At 39.5% G+C, this 18,372-nt stretch overlaps 1 protein-coding gene across 19 annotated transcripts in view; it reads left to right on the top strand.

Moving 5' to 3' along the window:
• LOC127449143 (bromodomain adjacent to zinc finger domain protein 2B-like) overlaps positions 1–18,372 on the top strand; it is a 113,254-nt gene that overhangs the window by 80,031 nt on the left and 14,851 nt on the right. For 5 of the 19 annotated variants that reach the window (XM_051712366.1, XM_051712356.1, XM_051712357.1 and 2 more), the window contains 14 exons: positions 756–816; positions 1,656–1,764; positions 2,009–2,110; positions 3,554–3,770; positions 6,898–6,990; positions 7,076–7,137; positions 7,359–7,424; positions 8,310–8,375; positions 11,281–11,325; positions 11,662–11,694; positions 14,840–14,905; positions 15,198–15,338; positions 15,688–15,939; positions 18,120–18,343. In XM_051712366.1, the coding sequence (XP_051568326.1) occupies positions 756–816; positions 1,656–1,764; positions 2,009–2,110; positions 3,554–3,770; positions 6,898–6,990; positions 7,076–7,137; positions 7,359–7,424; positions 8,310–8,375; positions 11,281–11,325; positions 11,662–11,694; positions 14,840–14,905; positions 15,198–15,338; positions 15,688–15,939; positions 18,120–18,343 (1,537 nt within the window). The remainder of the gene's footprint in view (positions 1–755; positions 817–1,655; positions 1,765–2,008; positions 2,111–3,553; positions 3,771–6,897; positions 6,991–7,075; positions 7,138–7,358; positions 7,425–8,309; positions 8,376–11,280; positions 11,326–11,661; positions 11,695–14,839; positions 14,906–15,197; positions 15,339–15,687; positions 15,940–18,119; positions 18,344–18,372) is intronic. The other 14 variants (XM_051712373.1, XM_051712355.1, XM_051712372.1 and 11 more) reach the window with 10 other exon arrangements.

Raw genomic sequence — 18,372 nt, 5'->3', positions numbered from 1 at the left:
TGATACCTGAAATCATCTAGTTTATCGAGGTATGCTATTACTTTTCTAAGCAGTCTGACCAACAGTACATTGATGGAGGGACATGAGCCATAACAAGCAACCAGAACATCCTATAGATTTGGGGATGGTGCTCACCATAGCAGCCGAATAGCAACACCTCATCATCATGGCGACTAGTTTTGCATGGACAAGCACCACTCACATTTTCTCTACAAATCTAGTTGTATTTGAGGTTGTCTGCTCAGTTTGGGTGGTTGTAATTTTCATGAATTGATTGAACAGTTTTTTTTGGAATGCCCAGTCTTCGTGGTGGCGTAGTGACTCGCCTCAATCCGGGTGGCAGAGGATGAATCTCAGTTGCCTCTGTGTCTGAGACATCAATCCGCGCATCTTATCACGTGGCTTGTTGAGCATGTTACCGTGGAGACGTAGCGCGTGTGGAGGCTTCATGCTATTCTCCGCGGCATCCACTCACCGAGAATGAGAACCACATTATAGCGACCACGGGGAGGTTACCCCATGTGACTCTACCCTCCCTAGCAACCAGGCCAATTTTGGTTGCTTAGGAGACCTGGCTGGGGTCACTCAGCACGTCCTGGATTTGAACTCGTTACTCCAGGGTGGTAGTCAGCGTCAATACTCGCTGAGTTACCCAGGCCCCTGATTGAACTGTTTATTTGAAATTAGTTTGTGTAAGTTCTGCAATCCTCTGTGTGTGTTGTAATGTATTTTGTCTGGCTGTTGTCTTGTCTCAGGCTCTGCGAAGAGAAAGAGAGTGATGAATGAAGATGATTTACGGATTCCGCTTGAAATGGGGTATGTTTAAATATGACACACGCTGGTGGCAGCTTGACTCGACACCTGTTAACAACAGTCGATTCGGCGCTTCTGAAGCAACACATCACAACAGCTCTCATAAAAATCACATTAAAACTGCAGACGTCAATATACCCTCCTCAACTTTACGTTTCCACGAATAGGAGGGTAAAAAAGCATCGAAGCAACACAGAAACTTTGACGCATCGATTACGGAATTTAACGATCGATTATCATTATTATATTTTAACCCAATGTGATACAGATGCCTTCTCAGATTACATGAGCCTTCTCACAAGGGAAAAAGCATACTTTAAATGAAGAATGTACATGCTGGCGAGTTCGCTTTCTGTGTCATTATTCATAACCGTTTGCGTCCATTTGACCAAAGAAGGTTCATTGTTGTTGCTTTCTTCCCTGATTATGATGTGTTATGTTTATGTTGCTTTTATATGTAAAAGCAACATTTAAAACAATCATGAACAGCCTAAATAAATGTGATTGGTAGGCAGATATTAAACTGCATCGAATCGAATTCAGATTTCATGTTGCATCGCCATTTTTAGGTAAAGAATGGTAATCGAATCGAAATGTTGTCAGAGCAAATATTTTACCCCTAATTTCGAACCAATACAAAAAAGCGCTGTGGGAGAACCATGGTACAGTGATGGTAAAACCATGATACTTTGATGAATGATTGTCATTTTCATTTACAAAAGTATTTACATTTACTACAACGTACTTCAAAGCATACCATGGTACTGAATCACTGTTAAAAAGCATTGTTAAATATGGTAATATTGTATACATTTTCTTTTATGTGTGTGTCATTGTTCTAGTTGGCAACGAGAGACCAGGATCAAAACAGTGGGCGGTCGCATTCAGGGAGACGTTGCGTATTACGCCCCATGCGGCAAGCGACTACGGCAGTACCCGGATGTCATGAAGGTATTTGCCTATCATCCCCACTGCCATCTCGCATAGCCCCCCACCCACCCTCCAAACGTTCAGGAATCATGTCACCCCACCCGTTGAACCCCTTTCCTCTCCCAGTGTGCAGTTAGCATTTACCAGTGTAAGATCCAGTGTCACCTTAGCTAGCTGTGCTGCTTTCAGTTTAGTACCATTATAGTGCTAATGGCTCTCTGGATAATCCTGTCTGACAAAATCACTATTATTCTCTCTTCTGTAGTATCTGTCCAGATACGGAATAAGTGACATCACACGTGATAATTTTAGCTTCAGTGCAAAAATAAGGGTTGGTGACTTCTATGAAGCCAGAGAAGGACCCCAGGTGAATGCCTTTCATCTCCTCTTTTCTTTTTTTTTTCCTTGGTTCCTTACGTTATTTTTATTTATTTTTTGCTCTGTCTCTCTCGTGCTGGTATTCTTTCACTCTTTCGTTTCTCTCTTTCATCTTGAACAGGGCAGGGAATGTGATTGAACCCCGTTAGCCTGAATTTCCCCTTTTAAACTGTAGGGAGTTGGTGCAATAATCAGCGCTTATTGTTTCCACAGGGTGTTACTTCATGTTTTGTCTGTCATGTGTGTCGAAAAAAAAAATCTTTAGATTAAAGAGATAGTTCACTCAAAAAAGAAAATTCTCATCATTTACTCACACTCATGTCATCCCAGATGTGTATGACATTCTTTCTTCGGCAGAACACAATCGAAAGATTTTTAGAAGAATATCTCAGCTCGGTAGGTCCATACAATGCAAGTGAATGGTGATCATACCTTTTGTAGCTCCAAAAATCACATAAAGGAAATATAAAAGTAATTCATATGACACCAGTGTTTAAATCCATATCTTGAAGCGATATATTAGGTGTGGGTGAGAGACAGCTAAACTAAAACTCCACTTTAACTTTCACTTTCAGATTTGAAAGTGAAACTAAACAGGCACCACATGTGACTTTCAGAAGTAAAAGTGAAAGTCAAGTTTTAGAGTAAAAAAAAAAAAAAAAAGACTTTAATTTGAATCTGTTTCTCACCCACACCTATCATAACGCTTCTGAATATATGGATTTAAACACTGGAGTCTTATAGATTACATTCCTTTTTGTGATTTTTGGAGCTACAAAGGTCTGATCACCATTCACTTGCATTGTATGGACCTACAGAGCTGAAATATTCTTCTAAAAATCTTCGTTTGTGTTTTGCAGAAGAAAGAAAGTCATACACATCTGGGATGGCATGAGGGTGAGTAAATGATGAGAAAAGTTTCATTTTTGGGTGAACTATCCCTTTAAAGATGGAAAGGAGCAGATAGAGAAAGAAGCTGAACAAGTGTTTTGATTAATAAAGCAATAGGCTGTAGCAACTTATACTGCTTAGCATTAATATAGAATGTGTGGTCACGGTTGTGTGTTTATAGTTGGTTTATAATGCTTCAAATGCAGCTCATCCAATCAAAAGTCAGAATTCTCTGTTTTAGAAATATTGATTAAATCAACTCTCTTGTTTGTTTGTGAATTTACCTCATTTCATGCTTTTAATTCTTTTAAATAATTTGCTAATAATCAAACCACAACAACATCATTTCAAAATATTATGCTTTAATAATTATAGTATTTAGTGATTGTTACACTGAAGATAGAGTCAAATGAACATTCCTAAAGTAGCATTGCTCAAGGGAGCCAGATGCTGTTTCATACAGACCAAACTAGGAAAGTTTCAGTGTTTCCACTGTCGTTTTAATAAGTCTGACCCATCTCTGTCCCCTGCCTCCCCCCAGGGCCTGCAGTGGACTCTGCTGAAAGAGGAGGAGGTCATCCCACGTATCCTGGCCATGGAGGGTCGACGAGGTCGTCCCCCTAACTCAGAGTGCCAACCAAGGGGAGGCAGTGGGGTTTCGGGAAGCCGGCGCCGAAAGGGCCGTCCCCCGAATCTAGGCGAGAGTGAGTTCCCAAGCCCCTCTGAAGCCAAATTACTGCGCAAGTTAGAGGCTCAGGGTAAAGTGCTTTTATTCATATATTACTAATAATGCTGTTCAAAACTGTTATTCTGCACAGGGTCATTGGCTGGATTGATTTTTCCTACAGATTGTGTTTTGCAGAAGGAGCGCCCTGTCATACTTGGTTAATTAAGAAAAAAAGACATATTAAACATACAATTGTGGTATTTTGGTAAAATTTAGTATATAGCAAAGTCTTTATAGCAAGTCAGTCCACTGTCAGTCATCTTTGGAACACTCTCGGGAGGCTATTTGCAGTCATATCAGTGCAGCTCCTATCTACTTGAATGGGGAAAGACCGAAATCTGAAAAATGGTTGGTCAAGATTACGATCAAAGAATATTTAATCAGCAGTAAAGTCACAATTATCCCAGCTTGTATAGCTAATGCACATGAGCATTTTCAAGCTGATTGACAGGCAATGTCTGCATCTAAAAGGTGACTGGCTCTTTTACCTGTAGGGCGGGATTTCTTTCTACTTCCATTGACCATTGGGTGCTTAGAGCTTCTAGATGGGCGTTCCAATTTCTCCCATTCATTTTGAAAGAAGTGGCCTGTCTCTGCTAAATAGTCTCTGTTTATAGTTTAGTATTTCAGTATTTTTTTTAAATCCTTTTTAAATTAAAATACCATTTATTACAACAACAACAAAAAAACCACACACAAACATTGTAGATACTCAAAATAGGTATCTTTAACAACTCTTTGTCATATGAACAACCAGTAATGTCCTAATGACACTGTACACTGTACGTTTGATTTTGCATGCAACCAGTGAAGACAACACCAAAAGAAGACCAGTTGTCTTTGCATTATTTCAGTCTTTTTTTTTTATTGAATTTTTTGCCATTAAAAGGGTGCAAGAAATATACAAACATTTTACATATCTGAAATAAATAAACTTCTAAACATGGAAAACTCTTAGGTCAAGGCAAGGCCTTAACCAAGTTAGTGTAATAGAGAAAGTAAAGAAAAATTATTTATAATTCAAAAAATAGATATCATAAGGCCATAAATTAATACATACAATAGAAAATAAAGAAATGACAATAACAATAAATGAATATTAAATATGTGTGTATATATATATATATATTTATATATATATATATATATATATATATATATATATACACACACACACAGTTGTGCTCAAAAGTTTGCATACCCTTGGTGAATTGGTAATATATGTACCATTTTTAAAGAAAACATGAGTGAGCAGGCAAAACACATTTCTTTTATTTCTTATGGGATTCATATTCAACTGTAGGTTATAACAGAATGGCACAATCATAAAACAAAATATGACAACATATTAAAAAATGAAATGACCCCTGTTCACAAGTCTGCATACCCTTAGTTCTTAATACTGTGTATTGCCTCCTTTAGCATCAATGACAGCGTGCAGTCTTTTGTAATAGTTGTCTATGAGGCCCCAAATTCTTGCAGGTGGTATAGCTGCCCATTCGTCTTGGCAAAATGCCACCAGGTCATGCAAAGTCTTTGGTTGTCTTGCATGAACCGCACGTTTGAGATCTCCCCAGAGTGGCTCGATGATATTAAGGTCAGGAGACTGTGATGGCCACTCTAGAACCTTCACCTTTTTCTGCTGTAACCGCTGGAGGGTCAACTTAGCCTTGTGCTTAGGGTCATTGTCATGCTGGAAAGTCCAAGAGCGTCCCATGCACAGCTTTCGTGCAGAAGAATGCAAATTGTCTGCCAGTATAACATGCTGCATTCATCTTGCCATCAATTTTCACAAGATTCCCTGTGCCTTTAGAGCTCACACACCCCCAAAACATCAGTGAGCCACCACCATGCTTCACAGTGGGGATGGTATTCTTTTCACTATAGGCCTTGTTGACCCCTCTCCAAACATGGCGCTTATGGCTGTGACCATAAAGCTCTATTTTGGTCTCGTCACTCCAAATTACAGTGTGCCAGAAGCTGTGAGGCGTGTCAAGGTGTTGTCGGGCATATTGTAACCGGGCTTTTTTGTGGCATTGGTGCAGTAAAGGCTTCTTTCTGGCAACTTGACCATGCAGCTCATTTTTGTTCAAGTATCGTCGTATTGTGCTCCTTGAAACAACCACACCGTCTTTTTCCAGAGCAGCCTGTATTTCTCCTGAGGTTACATGTGGGTTTTTCTTTGTATCCCGAACAATTCTTCTGGCAGTTGTGGCTGAAATCTTTCTTGGTCTACCTGACCTTGGCTTGGTATCAAGAGATCCCTGAATTTTCCACTTCTTAATAAGAGATTGAACAGTACTGACTGGCATTTTCAAGACTTTGGATATCTTTTTAATATCCTTTTCCATCTTTATAAAGTTCCATTACCTTGTTATGCAGGTCTTTTGACAGTTCTTTTCTGCTCCCCATCGCTCAGTATCTAGCCTGCTCAGTGCATCCACGTGAGAGCTAACAAACTCATTGACTGTTTATACACAGACACTAATTGCAATTTAAAAAGCCACAGGTGTGGGAAATCAACCTTTAATTGCCATTTAAACCTGTGTGTCACCTTGTGTGTCTGTAACAAGGCCAAACATTCAAGGGTATGTAAACTTTTGATCAGAGCCATTTGGGTGATTTCTGTTATCATTATGATTTAAAAAGGAGCCAAACAACTGTGTGATAATAAATGGCTTCATATGATCACTATCCTTAAATAAAAGACTTTATATCATATTTTCAAAATCAATGCCAAAATTTCACAATTTCTGCCAGGGTATGCAAACTTTTGAGCACAACTTTGTGTGTGTGTGTGTAATTATATACACACACACACACACACGGTATATATAAAGTTGTGTTATATTACAGAACACTCAAACTGATGGGTCGTTTAAGACATAAATAATAAGACAGACTACCTTTGATCTTTTAACCCCTCCATGCAAAATTCTGGATTATAAGGTTAACATTTGTGCTTCATCTATGGGTCTTAGCATTATTTCATGGTAGCCAGTCTTTTTATCTCATCACATCTCATCAATTCAGAATGTAGGCCCGGGTAAAGTGAAAATTATTTTACCATGGCGCTGTAGATTCAGCATCGATGCTATAGTGGTGCAGGTAACACTGGGCTGGACATTGATGAAGGGGTTTGTCTTTCCTCATCACAGAAATCGCACGACAGGCCGCCCAGATGAAGCTCATGAGGAAACTCGAGAAGCAGGCACTTGCACGGGCGGCCAAGGAAGCCCGCAAACAGCAAGGTACCCCACACCTCACACATAGCACTCAACCACTCACATAGATGTTCATAGATGTCGCTGAAACCTCTTTGTCTCTCTCTTTCAGCCATTATGGCTGCAGAGGAAAGGCGAAAACAAAAGGAACAGATGAAGATTATCAAACAGCAGGTGAGACACTCATACACCCTTTACACTCTGAGTAACACATCCCGCATTATGGGAAAACTTCAGTATTCGGTCATTCTGAGGGTCACGTCACATCGGATTATAAGCGTTAATTCATAACAGAGGGTGATGGAGCTTCTACAACTGCAGCTCGACTGCCAGTGGACTTTTTAAATTCACAGCAGCACTTTCAATTAACAGACTTCCTCCTCCTCTCCTACCAGGAAAAGATAAAGCGTATTCAGCAAATCCGTATGGAGAAGGAACTCCGCGCACAGCAGATTCTCGAGGTATGGAGTGACTGCAGAAAAAAAAAATTAAGATTAACATTCTTAAAATACACGCCACCCCCTTCAGTTCCTGTTTAACATGGAGCCCAGACCACAGCAGAATCACTCACCAGCATTTTGGGGCTGTGAATTCTGCATAATTTTCGTCAGGACTAATGCTAAATTGGTTTTGGTGGACAGTTTTTGAATATTAAATTTGCTGCCTCCTGTGTTTCAAACCAAAAGTAAATTAGATATATATTTTTTTTCCCCCATCAGACAATGGCAGTTCTTGCATAAGTAGCAGGAGAAAGACACTGTTTACTTTACTCACCCAATTATAGAGGCTTCAAAAGTGTTTTGGCTGGGCAAAATCAAATTGGAGCTGACACGCTTGGCAAGCCATTCTGAACAGGATTTCTTGCTGTTTGTAATTACGTATTCAAATTTTCAACTAATTCACCTTTGCTTTCTTTGTATATTGCCGTTGTCAGAACCAGAGAGGAATATTGAATAATTTTGAAGATTTCATGGTTGATTCTGACACAAACACTTGAAGAAAACGCACTGACACAGTGATCTGAGTAACCTCAGAAAGGCCAAATTGGTTCCTGCAGCTCAACACCAATGGGTTCGATTTCCAGACATCAGAAACTGATCAAATGATTACCGTGCATGCACTGCAAGTGTAGAAGCATCTGCTAAATGCGTAATTGTAAAATTTGTGAACAGCAAGGCTCGAGACAGAAAGTTTCTGTGTGTGTGTGAGAATGTAAGCTCCAGCTTTTCCTCTCATAGACGCATCAATCAGCGTGTTAGTGTAAGTTATAAATAAAACAGATGTTGGTTTAGCGTGTTTAATTTAGGTTTATACCCAGCTGACCCAGACCTGTTTTGCATTGGCAGGCAAAGCGAAAAAAGCGAGAGGAGGCTGCCAATGCCAAAATGTTGGAGGCCGAAAAGCGAATAAAGGTCAGTTTTTGAGTGAGAAGAGACACTGCACCTTCTCAGTGCACTATGACTCATCACCGTGCAAACACCCACCACCCCACCACAGAAATTCCCTCTTACCTACCCCGGCTAACCATTAACATTCCTCAGCCACAACAAAGGAGCGGAGCCTCTGTTTGACTGATGTCAGCTGGCCTGTGGGGGAAATTTGTTTGACATCTGGATTTTTGCTGTTTGAGTCTGTGGTTTAGTATGAAAGATGCTCCAAGAATCTTTTCATGTACACATGGGGCTCTCACTGTAATACTGAACCTGATCTAAGTGGGCTTCCCTATTTGAATAAAGTTTAAAGACCCCATGAAATCAAAATAGGATTATTAGTACATGTCTGTTAACTTCATGACCATCTATATGCTAGTACAGGGGTTTTCAGGCTAGCATCCAGGGACCACCTAGTAAGGGGGTGCTTGGGGGTCCGCAAAAAAATTAAGTTAAAACAAGCGCAAAAAATTTGACATTACCGTATCATTCAGAAATCATTAGATTAATCATGATTATTTGATTGTATTGACAGCCAAAGTCAGAAATAAAATTAAATCGACATATAATTTCATATATTATGAAATAAAAAAAATCTAATTTGTCAGAAAAAAGGGATTGGAATTCACTATTCTCTGTAAAGCTGCTTTGAAACAATATTTATTGTTTTAGTTTTTTTACTTTTACAAATATATTTAATTTAGGGATGTGCGGAATGACTAATTTCACTGATGTTTAAATGAAAATTTTGGAGTTGACTAGTCTAAAAAGAAAGAAACCCTCAGAAAACAGTCAAAAGCATTGTGTGTTTCTGCGACCGATTTAAAATTCTTCCAACAGCCAAATCTGGTGCTAAATTACTCTCAGAAAGGGGCGTTTATCTGCGACGTGCTAGCCTTGCGTTATCATCATTGTAGGCAGGGGTGTTACTAGAGGGAGGGCAGGGTGGGCAGCCGCCCTGGAGCCCGGAGTGAGAGGGGGCCCACAACGGTCGACCAAAAGAAACCATAAAAATGACCGCGGACACGAGGGGTGATGAAAAATGACCAAGGCCCCCCAAGGAGGGGGCCCGACAGTTTCTTTGCACTGGGGCCCGCAAGATCCAAGTTACACCACTGATTGTAGCTACATTAAATATAGAACATGTCACGCATTTAATGAATCAACATTGGCAAATACAGGCATATTTATTAAAAACAGTTGAATAAATAGGGCAGGACCAATAGAGAAACCCTAATGGCCTGTTGTAAACAGAAATCACCAAGTAAAAGTTACTTAAGGGGGAACTCAGTAATTTTTTCCCCATTAAAAAGTTTTACTCCTAAAGAAATGAAATGTGATTTTGAAACATATGTATAAAGTCATGATCACTCACATGAGATGAGGACTCTGGTCATATCAGTGACCTTATAAAAGCTGTTTTATTCTACATGGGACAGGAGCGCCCTCATGGGGGCTGCCATTTTAGAATCACATGACCAGCTGAATTCTACTCGCTTAATCTCAGTTACTGCCTTGTTATTGGACACTTTTACTCTTAGATTAAATTAATCATGGCTGAATTTCTACAATGGCATCTGTAACTGAAAACTATTGATTTTGAAGTCCAAGATGACAAGAGCAAAAAGTTACTGAGTGCACCTTTAACATACTAAAAAAGTCAAGACAGGTAAACCAAGTCTATACGAGAGAAAAAAAAATGTGCTGAAAAGTTCTACAGTAATATGGCAGCTTTTCGGTTAAAAACGTTTACCAATAACAGTTATAGTGTAAAAAAAAAGCTATAGGATAGAAAAAAACAGGACTGTGAGAAATGTACAATAAATCTTGTATTGCTCTAAACATGACGTGCACACAGAATAAAAGATAGTTTAACGGATTAAGCAGTCGGCACATCATTGAAAATAGCCTTTTTGTTGGGTAAAAAAATGGCATACCCAGCTTAAAACATACTACTCAAAAGCATACATTTTTGATGAACAAAATTAACATGCAACATGGCCTGGTGAAAGACGGGACCTGATGCACCTGAGGCGATTATCCTGCACTTGAAAAAGCACGCTCGGCGGGAGAATAACTTGCAAGCATGCACAGATTTAAAGAAGACTCAAATGTTTCGAAAATCCACTTCCCGCACCACCACCACCGAAGTGATTTCCATAGCTACTTTGAGAGAAGGAAAAAGCATGCGCAGCCTGAGGTGAAATTAAACCTATTTGCCTTTTTTTATTAATTTTTGTATTAATTATATTTAAAATGTGTATCATTAACGTAGCCCTTCTAAAAAAAATATAAAGATACACTGTCAACTTAGTAAGAAGTAAATATTTTTTTCAGCTACTATTTTAATCATTTCTTTTGGCTTTAGTACAGTGACAATATAAAAGGCAATTATTTAATTTTGCAAACAAGAAAGAAGTCTTGATAATATCATGTTTACTACTTTTCGCACACAGTGGGTCCCTCGCAAGGGGATTATCAAATTTGGTCAAACTTGGAATCATAAAGGTTTGAAAACCCCTCTGCTCGTGTACTCTAAAGGTTGACAAAGTTACCTTTAGCTGATTTACGCATGTAAAATTTACAAGGATTCTCTTCCGGGACAATGAACCAAAGAAAAATTGATGATTCCTTTTATTCGCAGGGGCATATACGGTTGTGTCTAAATGGTAAACCTCATTCACCAAAAGTCTTGTGAAGCTCTTCGCATTTGCATTGACCAAACTATTTCATGGGGTCTTTCAATTCGTAAAAATTCATGTTGAATTAAACTCTTGGTTAGGACTGAAGGCCCAGCCATGTCTGTGATTGGGGGTTTCTTCATAGACGGTGTCATAATTAGTGTTTTGGTGCAGCGTTGAATAGTTTTTATGTTTCGTGTTTGTAGGAGAAGGAGATGAGACGTCAACAGGCTGTTATTCTCAAGCACCAGGTAGGTGTCAGTCATCACTCTCAGAAATAATAGGTCTTATAATGACCATTTATACAGTAATAGTGAAAAATGCAGGGAGGGATAGTGCATTATGGGATAAATCTTTGCACATATATATAAAGTGGCAAGTCTCATGTGATTCTGTCTTAACTATCTCTTGGTTCTCTCTGGGTAATTTTTCATGCTTTTGGGAGTGGGGTCTGTCTCTTTGGGCTTACAGGCTAAAGTTTTTTTTTTTAACTTTGTTTTATTTTTAAATGACGCTGTGATTTTTTTTTTTTTTTTTTTTTTTTTTTTTTCTGTCTCATAATACTTTGCCAACTCTCTCTCTCTCAGGAGATGGAGAGGCATAGACTAGATATGGTATGGGTATGTTTCATCTTCTGTACATCTAACACTCGCATCGTGAATCCTGGTTGTGATATGATGTCATAGCAGCACATGTTTAAATGTAGCACTGGCTGCAGTCAAAACTACATTTTCCTTCTGCATGGCTTTTCAAGCAACAAAAAAAGAGAGAAAAAAACTGCATCGCCTACATCTGCTATGTGTGTCAATGAGAGAGAACTGGCTTTGATGCAGCAGTCCTGTACCTTGTTTGTGTGTGTGTGAATGTGTATGCGTGAGTGTGTGTGTCTGTGGAGCCTGTCAAGTACACACTCTCATTAGAGGTCTGCACAGACCTTAAAATTGACCCCGACCCCTACCCGAGACTGTGTGGCCCGACCCTACCCAGCCTGAATGATACCATCAGATTTTAAGCCCGAACCCGAAATCGCTTACTATCTAATTTCTTCTCCTAGCAAGTACTGTTGCAATAGGCTGTATTTTATGTAAGCGTATAGGCAACATTGGTAACGGTACTGAAACAGTAAACATACACAGTTTTAACAAGGCACAGCAGCCCCTTAATACACTAGAGCAGAAGGGAAAAAAGCATTGCCCTACCGTTTATGCGCTGAAACTTCACTTAGTGCAGAACAATGTGGAATAAAATGAAATATTGCAACAGTCCCCTCTTTACAGCTTGAACTTGTTCAGAATGTTGAATCTTTGTGACACCTGCGCTGAAAACAATCTAGACTCAGCGCAAAGAATGAAACAGAGCGCAGGTGTCTCAACATGCGTTTTTGAACATTTGAAGTTCTTATTAACTTGACACGGTGTTTAAAATATGCCGGTCCTGCGCGAGACGCTGAAGAAAAAGCGAGACGCGGTGCAAATGTCAAAGACATTCGTCCACCGTTTGTTTAAACAATGGGAAAACAGAACAGATGCACGCAAAAACACATTCGGTGTGAATGGCCCCTAACTCGTCCGTTCACGCGTGTCTGTGAGTGAGAGCGCGTGCACGAAACAAGTTCGGTAGCCTGTTTATTTTTTCATTGATTACAAATCCGAACCCAAAGTCCTGCTTGAAAAACTAACCCGAACCCGGCCGAAACCCATCGGGTTCTCGGGTCCCATCGGGCTTGGGTCGGGTTGCAGACCTCTAACTCTCATTGGTGCAAAGTGCCACACACCCTCATTCCACGTATGCAGTCAACCCAGTATTGTGTATTATCATTACCGCTGTGAAAATGTGAGTGTTGGTGTGTGTGTGTGTGTGTGTGTGTGTGTTGTTGCAGAGGTCTTGTCCAGATGTTGCATTTGCACTGTGCTGATTGTACTGCCTGTGAGGCCATCAGTAAAGTTCAAAGGTTGTAATTCCCGACCAATGAGACAAGCCGAGGAAACTTGCGCTTCTCTCTGTCGTACATTTCATGCCACCCGTGGGTCAGATATGAAGATATCACACTGATTGGCCTTGTCCTTAAAGTCAACATGAAACAGCATGCACAACCCTTTATGCCATCATGAAAAGTGGGTGTTCCATGCCAAAATGGAGCCAGACCTGAATGCGAGTTTGCTAAACCAATGCCTAAATAGTAATTTGTCCTTTGGTTAAAGGAATACTGTATTTCACCCCTTAACCCAGAAAAAAAAAAAGAAGATAATTCTGTCATCATTTACTCACCATAATGTTGTTTCAAACCCGCATGACTTATGCAGAACACAAAAGAAGAACTTGGTCCATCTTTTCAATACAATGGCAGTGGATCGTGCCTTACTTTAAAGGAATATTCCGGGTTCAATACAGCTTAAGCTCAATCGAGAGCATTTGAGACATAATATTGATTACCACAAAAATTTATTTTGACTCGTCCCTCCTTTTCTTTAAAAAAAAAAAAAAAAAAAAAAAAAAGCACAAATCTCTGTTCCAGTGAGGCACTTACAATGGAAGTGAATGGGATCAATTTTTGAACGTTTAAATACTCACATTTTCAAAAGTTTAGCCACAAGACATAAACTATGTGTGCAAACATGATCTTAGTGTGATAAAATCACTTACAATCATTTACTTTCTGTGTAAAGTTATAGCCAATTTTACAACCTCGTTACCATGACGATGTAATGTCAACAAACCCTAAAACACTAAAATGACTGTAAAAATGACAATTTAAACAACTTTACTGCTCAAATAATACATGAGTTTTAACAGAAAAATTAATGTAAGTGCTTTTATAAAATTATAAGCTTAACATTTCTGTGTTTAAACCCTCCAAAAATTGGCCCCCATTCACTTCTATTGTAAGTGCCTCACTGTAACTGAGATTTTTGCTTTTTTTTTTTTTTAAAGAAAAGGAGGGATGAGTCGACAAATTTTTGTGGTAATGAATATTATGCCACAAATGCTGTCTCAACTTGTATTGAACCCGGAACATGCCTTTAATGCTTAACAATGACCTAAATGTATCATAAAAGTAGTCCATGAGACTTGTGCATCATATTCCAAATCTTCTGAAGGTAGACAATATGTTTTGGTGGGAGTCATTTTTCAGGGATTTTTCAAACAAGAGGGTGAGTAAATTCCGATCACATTTTAACTTTTGGGTGAACTACTTTATCCAATAGCCCGCCTGGCCCAGGCGACATCAGCTAAAATGAAAGAGTAGATTATAATGACAAATTGTTTTTTACATAATAAAATGCACTGAAGAAACATTCAATATTAAGAAAGTATATAGAGTGAATTTTGATTTCATGTTGGCTTTAATGCTGTAATAACAGTGACGGGACAATGTGCTATAAGGAAGGGGAGGCTGAGATCGAGGGGAATCTCTTGTATTTCCCTTGTTTGGCTCATTGTTGAGCGCTTGTAACAGTAGCTGCGCTAATCTAACTCAAGACAGCTTTCCTCCTCTGACCTGCCCATTACATCTGTGGCTTTTCTTTTTGCTCTTTTGTTCCCGTCTGATCAGCTATAACACACATTTATGTGGCTGCCCCATCCTGGCCATAGCAATGTGTCCGTTCTACACCCACTCTCTGTCTTTCTGTGCAACATGCTAAACCACACTGATCCGTTTTATCGTCTGTCTCTGGCTTTAATTTTTTGGTTTATTTTCTTTCTGTGTGGTTATATCTGCTCTGCTCTCCTCCACTGAACGATGGAATCCTTCTGTCTTTTCAGGAGAGGGAGAGGAGGAGACAGCACGTTATGCTAATGAAAGCTGTGGAGGCTCGCAAAAAAGCTGAGGTGTGCAAAACAAAATAAATAAATAAATAAGTGAACACTGTCCTTCACCGCTCCACTCTCCTCTCTGCACCTCAAGGCTTCCTCACATGCCAAGTCTACCTGCTCTGCTGCGCTCCCTGAATGTCTTACAGCAAATCATTTTGATGTACTTTGATAAAGTACCCTCAACAACAACAAAAAAAAAGAGTTTCTTGTATAACATAATACCCTAATGTCAGGCATGCCTAACGTGCTTGTTGCATTAATATCCCAGCATCCAGCTGGTTAATATAGTCTCTCTTCCACCCTGCAGGAGCGCGAACGCCTCAGGCAAGAGAAACGTGATGAGAAACGACTCAACAAGGAGCGGAAAATGGAGCTCCGGAGGCTGGAGCTGGAGATGATCCGTGAGATGAAAAAACCCAATGAGGACATGTGTTTGACAGATCACAAGGTAATGGGAATGGATTTCAGACCAAACGAGGTGGAAGTTCTGCATCGCTTAAATATCAGCTTAAATAATCATTCAAAAACATTTGATATAAAAGACTTCCTTTAGAATCCTTTGTAGAACTTGATTTATTTAAACTAAGATTCTGTATTCAAGTTTCATTCATCAATAAATAAACCAGTAACAGAAAGGGTCATCCAAATCAACAGAACCTTACAAAAGCACTTCAGTGTAAATTCACTTGAGATGGAATGCTGGCACCTAGTGGTGATAAGAAAGACGGAGCCATCATGAAAGTTGGGATTTGTTTTATTTCAAACAAACGGTTTGTCTCACTATCTCTCTGTCATAGCCCCTTCCGGAGATCCCTCGTATCCCTGGTCTGGTGCTGCCTGGTAGTGTGTTTGCAGACTGCTTGATGGTGGTGCAGTTCCTGCGGAGCTTTGGGAAGGTTCTGGGTGTGGAGCCCTCTGAGTTACCCACTCTCGGTATACTGCAGGAGGGGCTGCTCAACCTGGGCAACAGCATGGGGCAAGTGCAGGACCTTTTGGTTCGGCTGCTCTCGTCTGCTGTGTCTGACCCAGGATTGCCTCCAGGACACAGGGTAAGAGGGAGATGCCCACTTACACATATTCACAAACTCTCAAGAGAGGTCTCACCACTGTTGATCTCTCTGGTACCAAATTTTCCTGAACTTTTGTGCTGGAGAGCTGTTACAAACCACCGAAGGACTCGTGCCAGGTTTTGTTCGAAATGATGTCACACCTGTTCATTCTTTGATTTCGTAGGAAGGATGCTGAGCCTTTACTGTTCCATCTGAGACACTGTAGACTAATGATTAAAGATCGGAGCTAAACCAAAAGGGTGTAGCTTCAAATCCTGTAAAGGGACAATCAGATAGCTTTTACCGTTATGCTCTGGAGCAAAGCATTTAATCCCATGTTGCTCCAAGGGGATTATCCTGGTAATAACTGACCACGTTTACATGCACTTAAGAAAACGATTTATTCCAGGGTTTTTGCATAATGCGGTGTTCTGAAACATCATTTAAACATGAACACTTATTTCCTTGTGCCGTTTAAGGGATTAAGAGAAAGCGGTTTAACACGCCTAGGATTCTTCCGGAAAACGTGGCTTAATGTGTCCATGTAAACACATAAGCGACATTCTGATGGGTGCTTGAAGAGTGCGTGTGCGTGGAACAGACCAGGATAACAAACATCATTGGATGGAGCCCAACAACAAGTCAACACAGTGGAAAGAATTCAATATTTCTGGGAGTACAGTGGGAAAATCACAAACTATACACTATCCCATTTATACTCTCCAGTGTAAAAAACTGACTGTCCCTCATGTTCACGTATATGCGCTTGTACATTGGGGGAATCCCAGTGTTTTATGTAAGAGGGTAATAAGCACTATTGTAGGGCAATTCCACTGCAGGTCGCGATAGAAAGTTTAGAAAACAAATACAGCAACAACTCTGGAATATCTGGAAATAAAAGAAAGCAACGGAGAATAAAAAGATCTTCCTCGTATCCCATGTATGTTATTCACACGAGCGTCATGGGAAAATTATGTTGCTGTGGAGAAAGTTGCTTACTGCCCGAGCTGCACATATATGGGAGTAAAGAGTACGCGGCTTATACAATGCATGTGAACTGAAACGCTGTTTTCTCGCAATAAATCGCTTTCTGGTGGCCGTGTAAACATAGTCAGTGTATTGTAAGTTGAGGCCGGCCAATGTCGTCTTTTTTACGAACATTACTGATACAGATTATTTTTAAGTTTAAGTGTTCGATAACCGATATGCAAAACCGCTTTTTTGAAATAGATTTTTTTTCTTTGCATTTTGACACAATACTGGTTAATCATTACACTACAACACACTACAACAAAAAATGCAATAGTCATTATAAATAACTTATTTATTATGACATTATACATATGAAAAGTTGTTTTGTCTTCTAAATGGTATGCATCTCTCACTTGAATGTCATTTCTGTTGAGTAATTATGCAAACAATACACAGTGTTTGTTGGGTAGAAATGTACTCTGGTAATGATTACAGATCACATATTAAATTGTAATCAGTAATGTAACTACTTTTATATTACACTTTTTAGGTGTACGGATGACTTGTTGCATGTTTTGATGGAAATTTAATTTTAAGTGTACTTAGTACCATTTACACTCTTTAACATTGGTAAATGTAAGTGAAGTAAAGGTTGATAGGTACTGTAATTGATGTGTAATCATATAATCCATAAATAATAAAGTAAAAATTAGAAATATATGAAATCTAATTACAAGTACTTGATTTTTGTAATCTGAGTCCATTATCCAGATAACGTAGTCTGTTACGACCCAACACTGGAAATACATGAAATAAGTAAATTGCTTTACCTGTGTTGTTTCCTCTTGAACACACAGTGGTGTGTTGGCGCCATTGTGTGCTGTTATTTTAGAGACCCAAATAATTGTGATGTTTGTCAGTAGACCTGATATTAAAGAACTGCTAACTGATTAAGTAGAAAAGTGTGAATATCGTAATTTTATTTATTTATTTAATAGCAAGTTAGCTTGTTATTTACAGTAGCTAGCTAACTTATTTTAAATCATTATAAGTCATCTTGAGGTCCCTTTGGAAGTTTGCTGAGGTCCCCTAATGGGCCATGGTCCCTTGGTTGAGCACCACTGAACTAAATGACTGAAATGAATGATGAAGTTCAATGAAAATCCATTTTAAAGTCTGGATTGCAACTTTCCTCCTCTCTTCACCAGTCTAAGTCTATCTTGGGGGACCACCTGACCAATGTGGGTCTGAACCGGGACAACGTGTCTGAGGTTTTGCAGCAGTACATGGAGGCTCACTGCTCTCAATCCGAGCTAGCTGATCTCACTCTGAGTCTGAGGACCAAAGCCTTCCAGGCCCACACACCTGCTCAGAAAGCCTCTATTCTGGCCTTCCTGGTCAATGAGTTGTCCTGCAGTAAAAGCGTCATCAGGTAAGAAATGTTAGATGCTCAAATGTCCT

Source organism: Myxocyprinus asiaticus, chromosome 12 (assembly GCF_019703515.2).
Source record: "Myxocyprinus asiaticus isolate MX2 ecotype Aquarium Trade chromosome 12, UBuf_Myxa_2, whole genome shotgun sequence".
NCBI lineage: Eukaryota > Metazoa > Chordata > Actinopteri > Cypriniformes > Catostomidae > Myxocyprinus > Myxocyprinus asiaticus.
This window is presented reverse-complemented; position numbering and strand designations above follow the sequence as displayed.